Raw genomic sequence first — 21384 nt, forward strand, 5'->3', positions numbered from 1 at the left:
TGCACAAATACAGAAACAATATGAAGACATTTTTTTAAAAAAATGAGTACAATAAATAAACTAGTAAAAACACATGCCTGGATTCAGGCTAGAGAAGATGATTGTATAAAGTTTATGCAAAAGGTTGGTTGTATCTGGGTTCATATTGTGTTTCCATACTTTCACTGAATGTTCAGAAATTAATTTATATTGACACAAGGATGATGCAAAGAATTAAACTTATTGAATAATAAATCTGTCTATAAAAGTTATACATGTTGATTTTGTGAAGTGTTTTGAGTTGATATGTATTGTGATTCAAATACACTGCTCAAAAAAATAAAGGGAACACTCAAATAACACATCCTAGATCTGAATGAATGAAATATTCTCATTGAATACTTTGTTCTGTACAAAGTTGAATGTGCTGACAACAAAATCACACAAAAATCATGAATGGAAATCAAATTTATTAACCAATGGAGGCCTGGATTTGGAGCCACACACAAAATTAAAGTGAAATGTTCCCTTTATTTTTTTGAGCAGTATATATATATAAACTTTCCTTCCAACATCCATTAAGGTGCAACTTTGTGTTTTTCTATTACATAACATTCAAATAAAATCCACTGGGGCTAATGTTATTATATGACAAGACGTGAACAATCTCAAGGGGTAAGAATATTTCAGCAAGGGAGTGTATTTGATCAGTCGATCTCCATGCCTGCTTTTTTCTCAACATGACTGCATGAAAACAAGGCTAGCCCAAGCTTTTCTACGGAAGGTGTTTTCATTCTGTCATCCCCCTGACATGTCAGCTTGTCGTATTATTTGTTGGAAACGTGCAACTGTGTGCATGTGTGTGTCTGCGTGTACACACGTCTCGCCGAGCATGAGACCGCCAGGGGAGAGGACTGGCGAGAGTGTTTGCTCTGCTTCTTAAAACAAACTCTCAAGGCAGATGAATGATATCAGGAGGTGCGATTAACAAGGACAAGGCTGAATGAAAAACTGTGAGGTAGAGCTATTTTTTACCCTCACTTTCTCTTCCCCTGCCTGCTTCGAGTGATGAAGGTTTTGATGATGCTTACTCAGGTGAAAGAATTAAAATTGTGTGACATGAAGTAAGATGAGATGCTGTGAGAAAAGTTGTTTTGCATGCACTAAGCAGTCAGGATTCTCCTTTTTTTAATGCCAAAAATGATGCCCCAGATCCTGGCAGTATTTTGAAATATTTAATCCAAGCCTCTTTTCCCCATTAAGAGTTAGGATAAACTATTTATCTATATTATATACACTCATCTGTCATAGCTTTCTAGGAGGTCTGGAGAGGTATTTATACAATGATGAATCTATATATGTGTTAACATTTCAAATATTTACTCTACATGAAGTCAACTCTATTTATTTTTGCTTCATGAGATTTTTTTTTTTGCATCCGTGATAAAGTATGTATACTTTTGATTGAGAAGGCCTGAGCTACGAACGTTTTAAAAGCGGGGTGAGTTAGTGGATATGTGTGGTTCAAGTGGTAGAGCTCCTAACTGCCAGAACAACGACTCAAAATTCTCTGTCGTCTGGAAATCTAAAATGCCTGCCTTCTGGTTTGCCAGAACCCACTTAAGCAGCATTAATACGGCCCTTCTGTTGAGAGGTGTCCAACTATGTGACTTGCAACTTTCTAAGGACCACACAGTTCTTCCACATGCAATCCAACAGCAAAAAATATTATCTGATATCAAAGCAGAGATGCTTCTGGGAAACTGTGTGCTGTTGTCTCCCACGTTCTCATTCAAGAGCTCCATTGTAGCCACAGCCGAGATGCGGTGCATGGAGCTGACAGGCTCTGGAGGAAAAAAAAAAGAAAACTTAATTAGTGTGGGTTTGTGGCGGCTACTGATTGATTTCTATCTCAAAAGAACTATGAGAATGTTGTTGTATATCTTGCTCAGATATCCACGTTTTTGTTTTTTTTTTTTTTTCCTAACATGGTTACAACTTTTGCAGGGCAGTGGGAAGCCCCTTGGTCATGGACCCCAACAGCATATGCAGGAAGGCGAAGCGCCTGGCAGGGAAGCAGGCCGAGTTGTGCCAGACTCAACCAGAAATCGTCAGCGAGGTGGCCAAAGGAGCGAGGCTGGGCGTCAGAGAGTGCCAGTACCAGTTCAGGTACCGCAGGTGGAATTGCACAAGCCACAACAAATACTTTGGCAAAGTACTACAGCAAGGTGAGTGAAGAGGGAGTGTCTCATTTGATTACATGATGAAAAACAGTTTTGCGTTTCGTTTTGTTTGATGTGTTCAACGGTAGTATCTGTGAAATGTTTACACCAATTAGCGGTTTCATTAGTTTCACTTGCAGTTTTATAAAGAAGTGATTTCGTTTTTACTCTTCAGGCAAAATCCCTGCTGTTTGAAAACATTTTGGGCACCTGCACTACATTTCTATTAATCTTATGGTAAACAAAATGTGGAATGTGTATTTAGACGTCCCTTTTCCAAATCTTTTGTCTTCGTCCGAGGGTTTGAAAAATTGTTGAACGTTATGTATCCCACTTCTGAAAAATGTCAGATCCTGGCAAACAGCATCTGGGTAAGAAGGTGGGAAGCACAAAGAAAGTCAGGGAAACATGTTTCTAAAACATTTTGAAATGGAGACCAGGTTATGAACTGCTTTGAACTAGATGATTCATTTTTTGTCATTTGCTTTTGGCAAGACTCCCGTTCACTCCAGATGAAGACAGTCCTACGACCTCAGTGACAGTTTCCATGTTGCAAAAAACCTAATTTCAGAGTGATGGCAATCATGATGCAGCAGCACTCCCAGTATGTCACTTGCCAATTCTAACATAAAGCTGCCATCACAGGTATCATGTCGTCATTTGAAGGAATCCTTAAGGTTGTCACAATACGCAGAATTTTCCTGTGTATACATGGGAGGTTTCTGAGTCCACCTTATTCTGGGCGGTATTGCTGTATGATTGATTACATTAGCTACTTACAGTGTTATTGCAGCAGATCCCGTAAAGTGGTTTGTTGAAGTTTAGTGAGCTGTATAAATTTTTAAAGGAATTAGTTAGCAGTGTTGATACATTCTTCCTTTTGTGCTTGTTACAGCAATCACACATGTGATTGCAATGCTCAGGCATTTCCAGACATGACTAATTGTTGAACTATTTGTGGTTGCACTTTTAATCAGACAAAGTTTAATATTTGGCTTAAGATTGCTCTTCTGCACCCAAAGGGAAACTGGATTATTCCTTCGAATAGTGGATTATTTCCCATCAAGCAACATGTCTGGAATCGAAACAATCGGGGCTGAAGAATGACATTTTGAAGGGATCACTGAAAGGTCTGCAAGTGTGTCTTTTTCACCTGTAAAGTTAGCTCCATGCAGAAAGAAAATCCTTACTCCACTTGTGCTTTAGCTATAACAGCCCACCACAGAAGAAATGCCGGCTTCTGAAAATAATTATCAGTCTGCTGAGAGTAGATCAAGCATAATTGTAGGTTTAAGTAAATCTGATTAGCGTAGTTGTGGCCTTTTAATGATTGGTAACGATTTACTTGTGCAAGACATCCCAGTCTTTCCATCCCTGACTGCATTCTCAATCTACAACGAAAACCTATCACCAAAAATAGTTCAATGCACGACTATCAAGCTCTTGGTGATGTAAAGGCATATGAATTGCAATACCAATTCCTAATCAATCTATGATTACCTCCCGGGAGTTGATATCCTAGTCTACAAAAGATAAAAACACTTGTACCACAGTGACGCTGCAGAGAACATCTGGGAGGTTTTGTTTTTTTTTACAATGTAGTAAGGTCTGATATGAGCATAAGCTGTAATGGAAGGAGAGGGTGATGTAGCTTTTGCAACAGGAGATCCCTGTTTGACCAATACAGCTTTAAATATATTGCATTAAGCAGTTTAATTTAGGCCAGAAATTTACTGGACAGTGAAAATGCATAACGTCAACACAACTTTATTCATTTTTTCCTTCGGTTTTTATTCACCAGTACCTTGAGATTTCAGTTTCCATCCGCTTGAGGTCAGGTCCTTTTCTGACAGTACTCCAACAGACAAGGGCAGCTGTTGTATTTCTGACCAGACATATTCACACTTGACTGAATCTCCTCTTCATCAGATTGGGCACGCTTGAAAAGATTACCTAAGATTCCTTTTTCCTATCATCTCCTTTAGGATCTCTTAACATCGTGCTCCGGCTCTTTGAAGTCTCTAATATAACTGACGCAGGGTCACCGCTGGGTCCTTGGCAATTACTGCGTTGGTTTTTCTGTTGTGTGATTGGATTCTTCGAGAGCTGCGTGTCTCGTGTTTAACTGAGATTACAGACGACCTTGTGATCGTTGTGTTGAGTTAGCAAACGTGGAATTTAATATTAATTTAGACTGCCAAAAATGTGCCAAACATGTCACAAAACCCATTTTGTTCTTATCGTTCCTTGATGTTACAAAGGTGGCTTTTTTCTAATTCATTTCACATGCTATATTAAACCAGTCAAAACCATATCTGTCAGCTGTCAAAATCTTATCATTTGTTCTTTTGGAAACCTTTAATTTGTTACTTAACAAGAAAATAAATGCATTTTTCTAAAAAGAAAGTAAATATTTTCACTACCTTTCTGGTAAAAACAAACAAACAAAAAAAAAGAAAATTAATTTAGTTGGTTTAAATTATTGTTTCTCTGTCTACTATGTCTACTGCAGCACCATTAGTGTTAGTATTTATGAAATAGAAAGAATGGAGGAGTTATAGATTCAAAGATACACTGAGAAAGAGACTGAAGACGAGAAGGGGAAAGGGGGCAAGAATCTACCAGTTGAAGACAATTAATCATAAATTCCTGCCTGTCTATAAAGGAAGCCAAAGCTCTCTTCTGTTTTGAAGCTTTTGTCCTCAATTACCTGGATTTGCCCTTGATGGTTGTTTATCATAGGCTGGTACCAATAAATGTCAAAATAAAAAGCGCCTCTGTATTTATTCGTTCTAAGTGGTTTACTTAACCTCATTGACATCTTTTTACAGATTTTGCTCTGATATGCTGGTACTACACTTCTGCTGGCTCTGTTGTGACACACTTTTCAGATTTTTGTGCATTTTTTTGTATCCATGAGGTGTTGAAATATGTTAACCACTTGATTCTTTTTGACAAAAATACCACACTCTGAGTTGTTTCGTCTTAAGACAAATTGATAATTTGCTAGAATTTCAATGCGGGAGTTTTGCACTCTAAATACTTTTCCATTTTAAATTGTGTAGCTTCTATATGATGCATCTTCTAAGAAAGATTAGGAAATCCTGTAGTTTAGCTTTAGACAAAGGAAGCTGAAGTCATTATGTTGTTTTCACATATGGGTGTGGTTAGCAATGTCCTGATAAGGAGGTTGTTGTTTTTTTTGTTTTTTTTAATCAGTCTGTGTCAGTTTTTGCTAACACCTAGTCCCGGTCTGATGCTTCTTTAAAGCCAGTTTTGTGTAAATGCCTGGAAAATCAGTAGCTTTAATAGAAGTAGTTAATAATTTTGATCTCTTTATTTAGTATAAATCCAAATTTGTTGACTCTGGAAGTTGAAAGTAATGGCTGGTCCAAGAGGGACCCAGACCAAAATGGACTTCTATATTAAAACTATTCTAATTTTTTAAAAAAGAAACAAAAATCCTTGCAGTTTATGCCAATGATAACTTTTTATGTTATGTTAATGTTATGTTCACTTTGGATTGTTAATCACATAGATGCTAAATATCATTTAATTGAAAAATCAAGCCAAACTGCATGTACTGAATGCTTTTCTTTGAACTCTATCAGATATAAATTACTATTGTTTCCCATACATGGATAAAATATATCTATGGGCTCCAGAGTGGAAAGTAGGTTATGTGACACAGAAAGACAGGAAGCTGCAGTAGCCAATACAGTCTTTCATTTTGAACAACATTATTACATTTGAAAAACGCTTTGGTTAAAGGAAATATATTTCTCCTAACTGCTATCTATAATGCCATTTTGCAAATAGTGTACACGTAAATTTGATTAAATATTGGCTACGAGGAGCTGCAGCGGGCATTATAGCAGAAAGCAGATCAACAACAGGTATTGAGAATTGAGTCTAGTACAGTAATCTGACATGAATCTTTGATAACTGATCTGATACTAATTGTTGTACCTGAATTATATGCAAGTCTCAAACTTTATTGATCATCAAGCAACATGTATATGCTTGTATTTTTGTTGTTTTTATGGACTTATCTATAAAAATTGCCTATAAGAGCTAAACTTTATATTTTAGTTCTGCCTTGCAAAAGATGTTTGGAAAAATATAACTTTTTTTGTGTGATAGTTTGATAAAAATCTAACTCTATTCAGTTGGAATCCAAACTTTCCATAAACATAAACTTTGCATTAGTTGTTATGTCTGAGTGTTTATTAGATAACCTTTTCCAGAAACATGTTTTTTTTTTTTTGTTACACATTACTAAGTAATGTGACTTTTGTGTTATAGCATATTTATAAGACTGAAACAACCATACAGTGTTAATGGAGTGATGAGATTGGAGTGATAATGAAGTGATAATTGTGCAACCAGCATGACTATCTGTGCGCATTTCATTCCTTGTGACGTTTGTGATGATCACGCTGATAACGGACGGATCACATTACCAACTGTAGTGGAATTAAGAAGAGCCATTGCACACTCATGTGCCAAGATGCAAATGTTTACTTTTTAACTTGCGCAAAAGCTGGCAGGGAGAAGTTAAGTGTACGGGGTTGAAACGTGTGAGGTCTGGAGTTGTGTATGCGTACATAATAAGGGTTTTAGGTGATTTCACAACATTGCTTAGGACAATTTCACACCTGTATTGCAGGAAATGTGTAGAAGAATGAGCGAACAGGTAGACACAAGACCTCATTTTGCATCTAAATCAAGAATTTATTTTTTCTGGACATGAACCTTTCAGGAAAAAAAATCCTTTTTTTTTGTCTTTTCTTTGATCTCGGCTGATAAGATAAACATCCAGATGAAGACTTGACTTGTGGCGTGAATGAGCCAGCATAAAATGATGCTGGTAATCACATAAGGGATGCTGTGGTTCTTCTTTGAACATCACGATAGACTGTGTGAGAGTCTGTTGCAAAATAAATAAATAAACTTTCCTGGGACTGTACAGTGGTTGCACAGATATAATCATGTCAAGGATTTCACATCTATAATCAGTAGATGTTAAGATAATTTTCACAGAAGTAAACACCACTTGACTTTTCAGAGTTAATTCTGCTGTGCTTGGTTGTTTTGCAGTCTGGAAAAATAACCAGCGATGCAAACTGTGACCACTTTGGTAGGATTTAAGTTTTTACCATTGCCATCATGTGTCAGAGGTGATATCCTGAGCTAAATCAGATATCAGCTCTCATATAGAGCACTAATTACAGTCTGAGAAAGACAAAGTCAAACAGAGAGGAAGTTCAGCACACAAGATGCATTGAACTTGCAGGCAGATCTAAAGTTAGAAAATAAAGTTAGAAGTTATGATTTCTAGAACATTAGACCTCTTTGTCGTTTAAAAACATCTTTCTTTGTGTGAATACAGAATTTGCACACCTAAACCGGAAATAATGATTTGCATTTTTCTTATTTGTTCTACTGAAAAAGGCAAAGATAAGCATATATTTGGGGCTCTAGGCCAGTCACAGAGAGAGGATGTAAATGTAAACTGTGGAATTATTATTATTTTTTTTTACAATATTTTGTACTATATAGTGTGATGACAATTCTATTTCATAAAGTGAAAATACTCTGCCATCCAAACATATTTTCTCATTTTGTCACATTTCAACCACAAATGTCAATTTATTTAATAAATATTTTATGTTGTAAGCTAAACGAAGGCAGTGAAATAATGTGCTGCCTTGTTTGTTTATGCATTTCTTTAACAAATAAAAATCTGAATCTAAACATGACTGCACAGCCCTTTTCACTTTGATATTCCTATATAATCCAGCACTATCAATGTATATCATGTGAGATTTTCTGATGTGTTGCTCTGTTAGGGTAGCAATTTTTTTAACTCTCCTTCATCGAAATGTATTATATGTGGAAGGACCCTTGTTTGTTACTATTGCAGTGGAGCTGAAGGTTCCACTGTCGAAGAAACTCCATCCGTCACTCAGTTTTTTGTACAGTGACCATGTGATCATTATAGAACATAGAGGAAGGTTATTCTTTCATCCCGTTTCTCTTTCTGTTTCATTCCCATTATATTAAAGTTTTATTTTAAATGTAGCTTTGATATTGTTGCACCAAAAAAGCTATCAAAGAAATCTGCTCTCTCTTAAAAGGGACTTACTGAAAACGTGCAATGACCTAAACCTCCTTAACAACTAGAATCTCCTCTGTCTTTGCTGGTAAACAACATAAGGGTTGTATTTCCAGGCCAATCTGCGGACCATGTGAACAACTACATATCTGTAATCCAGCTGCACCACTTCTCCTTAGATAATATTCTGATTATTATTTCCTTTTAGCCAGCTCATGTTTATGCTGAGGTCATTGTTCACAAACCATGCTACAAAGTAGTTTGTTAAGCTGGACAACACAGCTCTGTTCTTCCTCACTTCTGCAGATTTCAAGACTCTGCCTTGTGCTGAAAGTCTCGGATGTATTGAGTGAAGAGAAACAGTGAGAATACAGGCCCCCGGGGGCTTGCTTCTACTACTGACCACCCTGTCTGACACTAAACGTTCCAAAATAAAACTCAGAAACAGAAACGTAGCAACGATTGCAAAGTAGAAATACTTTGAACAAAACTCCGTATATTGCAGTCTTTAGGTTGTTAGAGTCAATTCCATATCTTGAATATCTTTCTTTGTCAGAGATGATCATAATTCTTGCTGCTGTTTATACTCTCTTTTTTCTTCCTTCTCAGTGATCATTTTTTCACTCCTAATGATCCTTATGTTGTTGCCTAAAAAGTTGAAACATGATTTGATGAATATGTGCTAAATGCTGCAGAAGGGCTGCATGGAATTAGAAGCAGACATAGGCAGGCCCAGACACCCACCATGGCAGAGAATTTGTTTGGAATTCATGTCTGCAAGGAAAATGTGAAACAGGGTGCCTCAAATCATCAGATTTTTGATAGCCTATTTTCCGCTTCCTTCTTTATTTCTTCAGTCCTTCCACTCATTGCATGTTTTTATGTCTACTCACTGTGTGTTCTTTGTACTTCCCTTCCTTTCAGTTTTAGTGAGATGACAAAAACAAATCGCAAGAAACCTGAGTAATTATTAGAGAAAATGACTGACAATTTGCATGTGTTAAATAAAACATACATTCAATTGACAACTTTCTATTTAAAATGTTTCTAAAGTGCGCCTCAAGGACATCTGGACTGACTTTTTTCCTGTGTGGACACTCCTTGGGTTGCTATCAACATATTGTTCTAATAATGAGCTGTGTTCTGATGGTAAACCCACTGGGATGTTTGTGAGATGACATATCTTGATTTCAGTATCTTGCAGCTCCTGAAAGTCTCAGCCCTGTTTTGCTGTATAGCAGCAAGGTGGGGTTTAGTTTAATGGCAACGAAGGGATAAACACAATACTCACACAAAATCGTATACATTTTGCTACACACGTGTTATATATTTACGCTGGAACAAACCGTTGATTTACAATTTGCAGCCAGCTCCAAACAAGAATAAAAGGCAAGATAAAAATTCCAGATAAACAGAGGAGCAGCTGACCTGTTGGAAAGGTTAAATGCCTTACTTAGAATAGCTGTTTTCAAAATGACATGCGTGTGCGCACAAACACAAATTTGTCGACACTGGAAACATCTCAGGGTATCATGGTCCGCAGCTGTTATTGATATCAAGGCATGCAGGGGGTGTGCACGTTTCATAGCTCGCCGCCAATTCTTTCTGTGTGTGTGTGTGTGTGTGTGTGTGTGTGTGTGTGTGTGTCTGTGTGTCTGTGTGTGTAATTCATAATGAATCCCATTCACAGAGTCATGTGATATGAAGCTGGCATTGTTGACGACGGTGACTGCTCGATTGGTCTGTTCCATCGCCAACAAATAAAAGACATTCACTTGTCTCCACACTAGGCAGTTATTGTTCTATGGTGGAGTCTATTGGCACTATTTGTGTTTATTAGCTGCAATTCATTTTCAGCTAATACTTATTCTAAACTAGGGTTGTCAAACTCCAGGCCTCCAGGGTGCCTTGAATATTTTATTCCTGGATCTTCTTCTGGTTCTTCGCCTTGTTTCTGAAATCTTGAATTAAGTGGCTGATTTGCCTTCCGTCGTGTTGTCAAGTTCTACAGTTATGCAAATTACCTCATGATTAATTTTCTGTTTTCAAGCTAAGAGCCACGTATCAGAGTATTCCTTACAATCACTGCATTTACTTAGATGCATAACAACCAAACACAATGAGCAAATCAGAATACTTCACCAAGCAGCAGACATTATTACAAAACAGTAGGATTAAGTAAAACACAAGAAGGCATAATACAATAACTACTTGAATTTAGAATATCTAGTTAAGCATACAAATATCATTGTCCATGTTAGGTAACATTTCATATTGTTTATTTTACTTTTCAGTGACACCAGCGTTATATAGCTCGTTTAAGTATTCGCTGATTAGTGAATTAGCATTTAACCAAAGTCGAAATCATTAATATTTCTTATTTTACTTGTATTTATTTTGTGCTTGCCTTCCTCAAGACACTGAAGTTGGTGTTTATTGTCAATAATGTCTTCCAAAGCACACAATTACCCAGTCATTTTAAAACATTTCCTCAAGGTTGGCCAATGCTGGACATTATCGCCTCCTCCACCGTGCTTAGCAAATTTTCTGGGAAAAGCCCTGTATATTTATGATGATTACAAAACAACATATTATTCAAGCATCTCCGATGGACTTCATCTAGTATTATGGGGAACCATTTGCTTGCTTTATTTGGTTTGGCTGTTACTGTTATTATTGTCATTGTAATTTTAATAGCATTTTTCTATTAAAAATCCTTCCATCACGAGTAAAACTGTCTGCAAACGGACTGCAGAGGGACTGTGGGACCTTCCTGTACAGCAAGATAAATATGGCTGGTATTTTGTTGTCAAGAGAATAACAATAGCTTCAATAACCGTGGCTAATGACGTGTTGAGCTGAGGAGGGAGATGATGCTAAAGCCACTGAGGCAGACACACGATCAATTTGCAGTTGTAGTTGAACATTCTTTCAGCAGGGAGTGTTAAGCTCTGCACTCAAAATAAACCACCAGTTGTGGTGTTCCTAAAAGTACGAGTGTGTGAATATATGTGTATTAGAAGGAAACAGCTGTCCTCATAGTGCCACAAATCCATTGATGCTAGAGACTTTAGCTATGAACCAGGCTTTAAGGGAAAGTGCTTTTATCATGTTCCATGAATGACTGGAGTGGAAGGAATGTCTTGATTTGTTAGATTAAAAGTTAATAAAATTATATCATTTTTTCTTATAATGTATAATGAATTAATAAAAGACCATTTCAGTCTTTATTTTGGTTAACGCCCAGTCCCCCTGAAAAAAAAAAAAAATAAATAAAGTCAAATAAATTAGACTGCCATTTAAGCTTAATTTATTTTAACACAAACCCAAATAATAGATAGACTTATTATATAAAAACTGACTTAAATTTAGACAAAGAAAATGTCAGCCTGCTGAGAGGTATTCACTTAAAATTGGTTGGGTCTTCATTTGCGTAAAATACTGCATCAACACAGCATGGCATGGAGGCAATCAGCCTGTGGATGTGTTAGCTTCTTCTATCCCCCTGACTACCAGAACAAACAATATTGTTCAATCACCATTTTTTTAAATCCCACAGTCTTTGTAAGGTAATAAAAGGTTTTATGCACTTACTTTGTGTCTTCCCATAAAATGTGTTATTACTGATGAACGTCATGTTTATGAATTAGAAAAAGGTACGTACAAAAGTCCCACCCCTTCACATGTGGTATCATTGAAAAGCCCTAAATGTCCTCTCCAGATACCAAAAGGAATTAATTCAGTAGAATGCAGGGGGTGGGAGATATTCAAGTTTAGAAATGTCCTCTACAGAGGACAAAAATGAACTACTGGTAGTCAGGAGGCTATTGGTACTTTAGCTGTGTTGGAAGGTGATCTCCATCAAGCTTGCCAGCAGAAGGAAATGCTCTAAAATTCCCATCATGAGACCTTGATTTCCAAGCTGTACTTTTATTATTAAAAAAATAAACAGTGCAAATCAAGGAATGCAACAGTTGTTGCCCATGTCTTGGATACATCCTTGTGTTGCAGGTGTTGAAGTACTGACTCCAGCTGCAGCCCATGCCTTGTTGACCTCTACTAGACTCTTGAATAGGTTTTGGTTCACAGTCCTCTCCAGGCTGTGGTTATCCCTGTTGCTCACAACTTTTCCTACAGCACTTTATTCCCTGCAGTATGCTTTTCCCTAGTGCGCTTAAATACACTTTGGCGCTGATCTTCTTCTTGTGGGAAGTGTAAGGGACTGTTTAATGAAAAACTGTTCAGCTGTTGTCAGCCAGAGCAAAGTGAAACCAGTCAAATTCCTTTTCTGTGTGTATAAGCCTGGTGAATAAATCTGATTCTGATTTATTGGTCACAACATTGCCAGGAAAGAACAATTGTATGATAAAAATGTTTTTATTGGTGTTATGTAATATTTTTATTCCTGATAAATTTAGCATTTGCAAATGTGTAGAATAAAAAAAAAGAAATATATTGCTTTGGCTGTAATGAATATATGCACATATAATGCAAATACTGAAATAAAAAAAAAAATAATTGCGTTCTAAATGATTAAGATCCATCTATCTAGAACACCGTGTCCATCACACAGGACCAACAACCATGCAGAGGAATTTGGAGAAACCAACAACCCTGCAGAAAAACCCCAGGCTAAGATTCGAACCCTGACTGTCTCACTGCAAAACAACAGTGTTACCAACTGCAGCTGTACCACTGTGCAGCATGAAGATAAAACAAGATCGATTTGTAAAAATGACTTTGAGTGTCTTGATGATTTTTTAAGCATAAATGCAAGAAAAACTGAAGTCTATTTCTGAATTTTTTTTAACATTCTTCCAAAACAGCAGTCTTGTTTTATTTCATTCTCACCTACCCTTTCGACAGATGCCAATATCATTGCATATTCCACGTTTTCTTAATGTTGTGCAGCATTACCAGATAAGCTGCCTTTTAGCACATAAACCAGAAACTGCTAACCTGCTCTCTCGTGGCCTGTTCTGCAGATATCCGGGAGACAGCATTCGTCTATGCCATCACAGCGGCAGGGGTGACACACGCGGTGACCCAAGCCTGCAGCATGGGAGAACTCCTTCAATGTGGATGTGAAGCGACCAGAAACAAAGCTCCTCCAAGGCCGCCTTCATCTTCCTCATCTGGGGACGGGGTTAAATGGGAGTGGGGCGGTTGCGGCGATGATGTCGAGTTTGGTTATGAAATGTCCAAAAAGTTTATGGATGCCAAGAGGAGGAGAGGGAAAAGTGATATCAGGACACTCATTAACCTTCACAACAACGAGGCTGGGAGGCTGGTAAGAAACACGCTGATAAGTTTCTCTTTTTTTCGCTTAATTATTAGTGTGGCGTGCTTTGTAACCGCTACTGTGTTTAACGCTGATCACATGTTTCAAAGACGTTGCCTGTTCTTTGGATTCCATCCTTCATTCCTCAAACATGCAAAAGAGAAAGACAGCCCGTAGCTGTATTTGTGGAGTACCGTAAGCTGATATTTTTACAAGAATCAGATTTCTGAAACAAAAAAAGAAGAGCGTGCCATATATTTTGCATTTAAGCCTTCAAGGCAAACAGCTTTTTACCATTTTCATAGTCACTGAAGGAGATTTATCTTCATTTCACAAGTAATTAACTATCGCTATGGTAGTTTTTTTTTTTTTTTTTTTAATGCAGTTCTGTCTTCTTGTGAAAAAATGTTGCACAAGAGCCACATTCAGCTAAGTTAATTTCAAAGGAAAGTACAGAGGACCGGAGGAGACAAAGGTTTTTGGGATGTGGTCCAATTAAAGCATTAGTGACAAACCATTTTGAGCATTAAAAAAAGGCACACTAATTCCCAGAGGCTGAGAAACAAGCGTGCTGCGATGCGTTCACATTTCTGTTTGTGTGCATGCATGCATACACCTTTACCCCTTTAGTTAGTGTGTGAGTATATGCCTAAACGGACAGGTGTGCATGTGTGTGTGTGTATGTGTGGCTCCATGTGTGCATCCATGCATGCGTGTGCGTAAGCGTGCGTGTGTGTGCGTGTGTGTGTGTGTGTGTGTGTGTGCGTGTGTGTGTGTGTGTGATGGGTTAATTATGTGCAGTATAAGTGAATGATCTGTTGTCAAGGCTTGTTAGATGTAGGAAGGCCAGAGGCAACATGGATGGGAAGGGGGGTGGGGAAAAATTCCTTTGGAATAGCGTCTGCTTTTATCTTACCTATCTATCAGTTAGTGTTTGTGTGTGCTAGTGTGTGTGTGTGTGTTTGCGTGATCTGATGGCTTTGTGTGTGATATATTATGTCAGCACAATAATAAATTTTAAATTCCTTAGTGGATTTGTCATTTGTCTGAAGCAAGCGTACCTCCATTTGAGGTGCAAGTTATTTATTTTTTTATGAAGTTTTTCTCTCTTGAGGGTTTTTTTTTTTTTTTTTTTTTTTTCACCTGGCTCCCGTCCCTCACTTCTCTTTTCACACCTTTTCCCACTAGGCCGTGAAAATCCACATGCGGACTGAATGCAAGTGCCACGGACTGTCAGGCTCATGCACCTTGCGCACGTGCTGGAAAAAGATGCCTCATTTCCGTGAAGTGGGCGACCGCCTGCTGGAGCGCTTCAACGGTGCTTCCAAGGTGATGGGCGGCAACGATGGGAAGACCCTGATACCCGTCGGCCAGAACATAAAGCCGCCGGACAAGCAGGATCTGATATACTCTGACGAGTCTCCAGACTTTTGCCTTGCAAATCGGAAAACGGGCTCGCTGGGAACAAGGGGGCGCATGTGCAACAGCACGGCCATGGACATCAGCGGCTGTGACTTGCTGTGCTGCGAGCGAGGCTACAGGGAGGAGACAGTGGTGTTTGAGGAGAACTGCCTGTGCCGCTTCCATTGGTGTTGCGTTGTCCAGTGTAAAAAGTGCATGGTGCGAAAAGAGCTTAGTCTGTGTCACTGATGAACTGAGGTAAAGAGTATTCGTATATTTTAATTATAACCACTTCTGTTACTTTTTAGGTTCTTGCTTTTGTATTGTTGATATGAAAGAAGGAAAAGATGCAGACTTCTATGGTTATCCATTTTATATATATTTTTTTACAGTCAAATAACACACATGACACCTTTGATTTGACATTTAAAACATTGTTGTTGGAGTTCTATGAGTTTTGAACAAATTGAAAACTTTTCAAACTACCTACTATCTTTTTTTGGGGGGGATGAGGGGGAGTTCCAATTATTTTTTGTCTGTGGACCAAAGAATGTTCTCTTCCATTAAATAAAAAGTAGAATACATGGAGGGTCTATTATTGAATAGCTAGGTATGTTTAATGACTGGTTCACATGGTGAGATTTTCAAATCTCAGAGACTCCTCTTAACAACAGGTTTGGACCTACATTGTGTGGCATACTAGAAGACGGCAAACACGCCACACAGACTTCACTCACAAACATTCAGATGTCAGATGGAAAATCCCTCAAAACGTGAAACATGGCTGACTGGGAAGAACCAATGGCAGTAGTTTATGGATTACATTTAACAGAGAACAAAAACAAAAAAACAATGGAACAGGACATGTCCAACTTCCGCCTGTCTTGCTGGTGTACTGTGGCAGCTTCGTCTTCTGCATTCTGAATTCTCCTCCGTGTTTCTGTCAGCTTGCGTTCTGATTGGCTACATGTCACATTCAACAGGCTGTTTATCCAGGGGGAACTCCCTACATCACAAGTTAGAATACTGGGCCAAGACAACCCAACATGTTGAACATCCCTGATTTGAGGTCAATGCAGTTCTAAGCAGTCTAGATCACTCTTAGCACACCACACAATGCAGAAATATCTCATAATTTTATCTTCAGAGCCACCACAATATCCTGAGTCTTTAAGATTGTCAAAAGGTGGAAGATCAGGGCAAACATTTGCATTAATATCTTGCTGTGTGAACCAGGCTCAAATCCCTTCCCTCCACAACATTTATAACAAATCTCAGTGTAAGTAGCTGTTGAACCAAAGAGGTGTCTGGATCAGTAAAATGATTTCTCTGATTTATTCAATGCAAAATGGCAAAGAACCACACGAGTTATGATATAAACTTGCAAGGTTGTAGAGAGTCTGTTTTGTACTGTTATTTAAATTTCTTCATAGACGTTGTGGTCTATTTTCAATATGCTGTAGGGTAATAAAAACATAAAGTATTATGGATATTAATGTCGACATTCACTTACTATGTTTATATTGATAAATGTGTTGATAGAATTACTGGTATTTAGCATTGTAGTCATTTTTTGTCTTCTATAAATCACAAGTAACAAGAAAAACTCACATTTGACACTTGGAAACTACATTTATCAGATTTTTTTTTTTATGTTTAGATTATGTATTTTTCTCTTTAAGTATTTGCAGTGCAAAAGTATTCACACCCCTTGAACTTTTACACTTTTGATAATTTTAAAAATTGACTTAATGTATTTTGGCAGAGATTTTATGTGATAAACCAACACATATTTGCACATATTTGGAACAATGGTACGAAGATTATGCATTTTCAATTTTTTTACAAATACAATTGCTATTTGTGTGATGTGTATTTCTATTTACCTTCCTTTACTCTGATACCTCTAAATAAAGTTAAATTCCATCAATTGCCTTTAGAGGTTTCCTAATTATTAAATAGTTAAATGTTATTTTAGTATAAAGATGGTCTTTATGTGAAGACCTTGAAGGTTTGTGAGAGAAAAATCTATTAGTTGTTCACTCCACAAATTTGGCTTATGTGTGTGTTTGAATGGTCTAATTAAAGTCCACACCTAAATCTAATTCAGAATCTCTGACAAAATTTTTGCTGTTAACAGTTTCCAATCTGACTGAGATTGAGCTATTACAAAAAATAAGCAAAAATCTCAGTTCCAAATGTGCGCAGTTATAGATATACCTCAAAACCAAGATGATTTAAGCTGTAAATACAGTGATAAGTGGTTCTTAAATGTATGACATTTTTTTCAGATTTTAATATGTTTTATTTTCCGTCCTTTGTCAACTCTTCCACTTTAAGTGTGTTTGTGTTGGTCTGTTCCATAAAATCCCCCAAAACGCATTTTGGACTCTGTGGCTATAACACAACAAAATGTGAAGAAATTCAAGAAACATGAGACAAGGACAATTTTCTTTTACCTACAGCAAGAGTTTCTTCAAAAGACAATGGAGAGAACAATCGATTCCCATCTAAACATTTAAAAACATCTACATATCCGTACATGTGGCAGGATTTGTGTGTTGGGGTTAATCAAATGGTCTAACCAAGACTGACTTTCAGCATCTTTTGTTTTTTAAGGCTTTATGGACTAGAAAAGTAACGTTTTTGATATGTTTCTCCTGCAAGGACTGATCAACCTCAAGCAAACCAAACAAGTGTTAGGTGGTGTAGGATTCAGGATTACAAAAGAAATTTGTATAATTTTCCTGCGCATTTTGACCTGGAAGCAAGTGGAAAATCTTCTCGCCTACAACTCTCTCAGAAACATTTTGAATAAAGAAAATCTCTCAGACTTACAACTCATTACATTTATAAAAAAAAACATGTAAAGTTGGTGGTTTCCTCAGAAGTAAAAGCGAAGCCCCTATTTTCTATATCTTGTGGCATCGAGAAATCATTTCTGATGGTTATTTTACATTTGATTTACAGAGCTATTAAAATAATGCACTTTGGTTGTTAGCTGTTTTTTGAGACTGTGCATAATGTATGTGTGTCTGTATGCTTGTGTGTGAGAATCTGTACTAAAAAAACCTACCCACGACTATAAAAGTTGGCCAGTTATGAGCATAATCTTCTGTGTAGATAAAGAATGTGCTAGTCACTAAAACACACCTCCCATACGTAACAGGACACGTTTAATCGCTGATTGTTTCGTTAGAAGACTGTTTCTCATAAACCTACTATGTCATGTTATTTAGACCTTCATGGTCTATTACGTACACAATGTACACAATTAAATGTATAATGAACCCATTGTTTCAGCTTGTTTTATAAAGGGTTTCTAAAGTTGGTGTGAATGTTTCATATTATTTTGCCATTAATTAGTCAGTGTCTTCTGTGTTTTCTTCTCATTGGTTTGTATTATGACTCATATTTGAATGATGGTTTGAAGTTATATTGTTAGAATCACAAAGAACCATTTTGGAGGGCCAAAAACGAACAGCTTTGTTACAAACGATTGATTATCCTGCTATTAAAGTCTATTTTGTCAATTAACTGTCAATGTCACTTTAATTCAAGATTACCAGTAGTGTTTATTTACAAGACTAACCACTGACTATGATAATGGTTTTAAAATAAACCCTGCTACTTTTATGTAGTGTGTAAATTGGGTTGATGACACAAGGCACCAAGGATAAACATTTATATGCAATGCTAAACAACAGACAGCAAGGTTTGGGTATACATCCTGTATTAGTACACAATGAGATGGACAAATTGTGTGCATCGCTCGCTGGGGTGGAGGGTGGCGCTTACATCACCAGTGGTCGCTAGTTATACCCTAAACTGGTTTCCAGTCCTTCATTGGGCAACTTATTCATGGTATAACAACACCCACACATCCTCACACACACAAGGACAACTTAAAGAGATCAATTATTCCAACAGCCATGTTTCTGGACTTTGGGAGGAAACAAGACTACTTGCAGAAAGGTGCAAGGCTGGGATTTGAACCTGTGACCTTCTCACTGCAAGACAAAAATGCTGCAAATTGCTCCTTTGTGCAGTGGATCCCTTAACCAGTTTTTGTCTAACATTTAAGCAGCTTAACTTTTTCTTTTTTTTTTTTTTTAGATCTATTAGAATAATCCAAATAATACAAGGAAAAAGTAGGAAACTAGCAAGCCTAAGAACACGATCTCATCAGTGAAGTTTGGAGATGGAAGCATCTCGTTGAACCCTGAATTTCTAAACAGTTGCTGAGTTTATAAACGTGGTCATAATCATAGCATTTTATGACCAATGTGCTATAATTAACTTTTTTTCTTTCTCCAAAAAGACATGTGAGAATCCAATGTCACCAAAACTCAATCTGCTCAGCTAGAAAGTGGTAAAGAAAGAAACTGCCGATTCTTTTTGGAATAAGTCCAGCATAACAGCATGAGAAGATATGAAATAACCAAGACATGTTGGATAGCTAACACTCTTCTGTATATAAAAAAGATATTTCTGCAGTTATTAAATGTTGTCCATTTTCAGATTTTAAAAACTAGATCTTTACATTCACAGGCCACCCAACAAAATGAGATGTTTTTAAGTGTTTATGCTGCAGAAATGAGAAAAAACACAAGGTCATGGAGGATGGGTGAGGTGGAGGGCAGCAGGCCTGCCTCTGTTTGAGCTGTACAAGTTGACACAAGTTCATATTTTCAAGGAATTTTCTGCTCAATGGTGTGTCACACTTTGGCCAGGGGTTGTGCTTAAGTCATGGCAACGAAGGCCAAAAGAAGAGCAAAATGCCAGGGGGTACTTAGCTTTGACTGGCCTCTCAAACTCCTCTCCTCCGGGCTTCAACCTGCACGAACTTTGAGTGTTGCGTAGTCAAAGCCAGAGAAAATAGACAAGCGAGTGGATAGATTTATTGAAGCGTTGGTATAAATATAGTCGCCTGCCGGCATCTGTGTGCATATGGCTGCCTGTGTGTGTGCGTGTGTGTGTATGCATGTGAGTGTGTGAGTTTAAGTCTGTCGGAGAGTGTGGCCAGGCCATGCTGGGAGTATTTTTCCATGTGGCCCTTTGAGGAATGCACGATCATCCCTAAGAGAGATGAGTTTTTGTCTCCACCTATGTTGACTGTTAAGTGCTTGCATAAAAACACTGGCTCACACAAAGCATTAATGAAGGGTTGCCACTGTAAATGGGTGTGCAGTATTATGTGGAGACAGTAAATCGGTCAAACAAATAGTGGCTTGTCATTGCTTATCAGCCACAGTGTAGCCTTGGTGGTCTGCTTTTGTTTTCTGTGCGCTTACACCATAAAATGTGTATTTACCTGCTTAAAACAATGGGATGGTTGTAAGAGGGTTTTCATAGAGATTTTAACAAAACAATAAAAAAACAAACATTTGTCTTTCTTGTGAAATGATGACACGATTAGCATCAATAGGAATAAATTGCCTCATAAATGTTTTATTGGAATGCTTCATGTTTTTAAACCGATATGAAACATCTTTTGAGGTATGTGTCTACCAACTTTTAGTTACAATTTTTCCAATTATTTTCCTAAAAGAAGAGGTCAAAGTCAGTCCGATTGGATAGAGAACATATGGGAACATACATTTTCAACAAATTCTCAATTGGATTTATGTCTGAACTTTGACTGGGCCATTAAAACAGTACGCTGTGCTCGAAACTGTTTCATTAACTGTTGGTTTGTGTTTAGAGTTATGGGGATGCTGGAAGGTGAACTTCTCACATGTTTTCTTCCAGGTTTTTCTTGCTGGGTAATACTGTAAGAGACTATCAACAATGACTTTCGTCAAAGGATAGAATGTTATCCTATCAGCAGAATCCTCCATCTGAAGTGAGGCTGTTTGAAGCTCCTCCCAAGGTACCATTGGCCTATTGGATGATATAGATGTCTAGAGGACAAAGCAAAATCCCCAGTGACATGAAAGCTTGTTTAATAACTTAACTCTACTACTAAGTTCTCTACAACAAAATCACTTGTTTTATTTAGGGGTGTCAGAGTAAAAGGTGCTGCACACTAAGCTGCACACATTTCTTTCTGCAATCACAATTATGTGCTCCTTTGTGTTGATCTGTCAGATAAAATCCCATAGCAATACATTGAAATGAGTGATTTTCTAACGAGACAAATTGTTCGAATGATCAAGAAGTAAGAGGGCTTTTGCAAGGCACTGAAATAAACGAAGCAAAAGGGGAAAATGAGTTTAATACACATATATAAAGAAAAACAAACATTGACAGAGAGAGCTGAAGTAACTTAACACTAAAATGCTCCTCTGTTTGTCTGAACTCTCCCCCAATGCCTTATCAATCTAGAAGAGAGATGTTGCTTACACAAAGGGCACATCTAGAGATCAACTCTGTGTGGGGCT

At 37.5% G+C, this 21384-nt stretch overlaps 1 protein-coding gene across 1 annotated transcript in view; it reads left to right on the plus strand.

Annotated features, from left to right (window-relative positions):
- The window catches only part of wnt6b (wingless-type MMTV integration site family, member 6b), a 29317-nt gene extending 13260 nt beyond the window's left edge, over positions 1-16057 (plus strand). The window contains exons 2-4 of the mRNA XM_007562705.2: positions 1987-2207; positions 13305-13609; positions 14789-16057. Coding sequence (XP_007562767.1) covers positions 1987-2207; positions 13305-13609; positions 14789-15250 — 988 coding nt within the window. The 3' untranslated portion in view covers positions 15251-16057. The remainder of the gene's footprint in view (positions 1-1986; positions 2208-13304; positions 13610-14788) is intronic.
- Positions 16058-21384: the final 5327 nt, after the last annotated feature.

The sequence above is a fragment of the Poecilia formosa genome, unplaced genomic scaffold, assembly GCF_000485575.1.
Source record: "Poecilia formosa unplaced genomic scaffold, Poecilia_formosa-5.1.2 Scaffold140, whole genome shotgun sequence".
Taxonomy (NCBI): Eukaryota; Metazoa; Chordata; class Actinopteri; order Cyprinodontiformes; family Poeciliidae; genus Poecilia; species Poecilia formosa.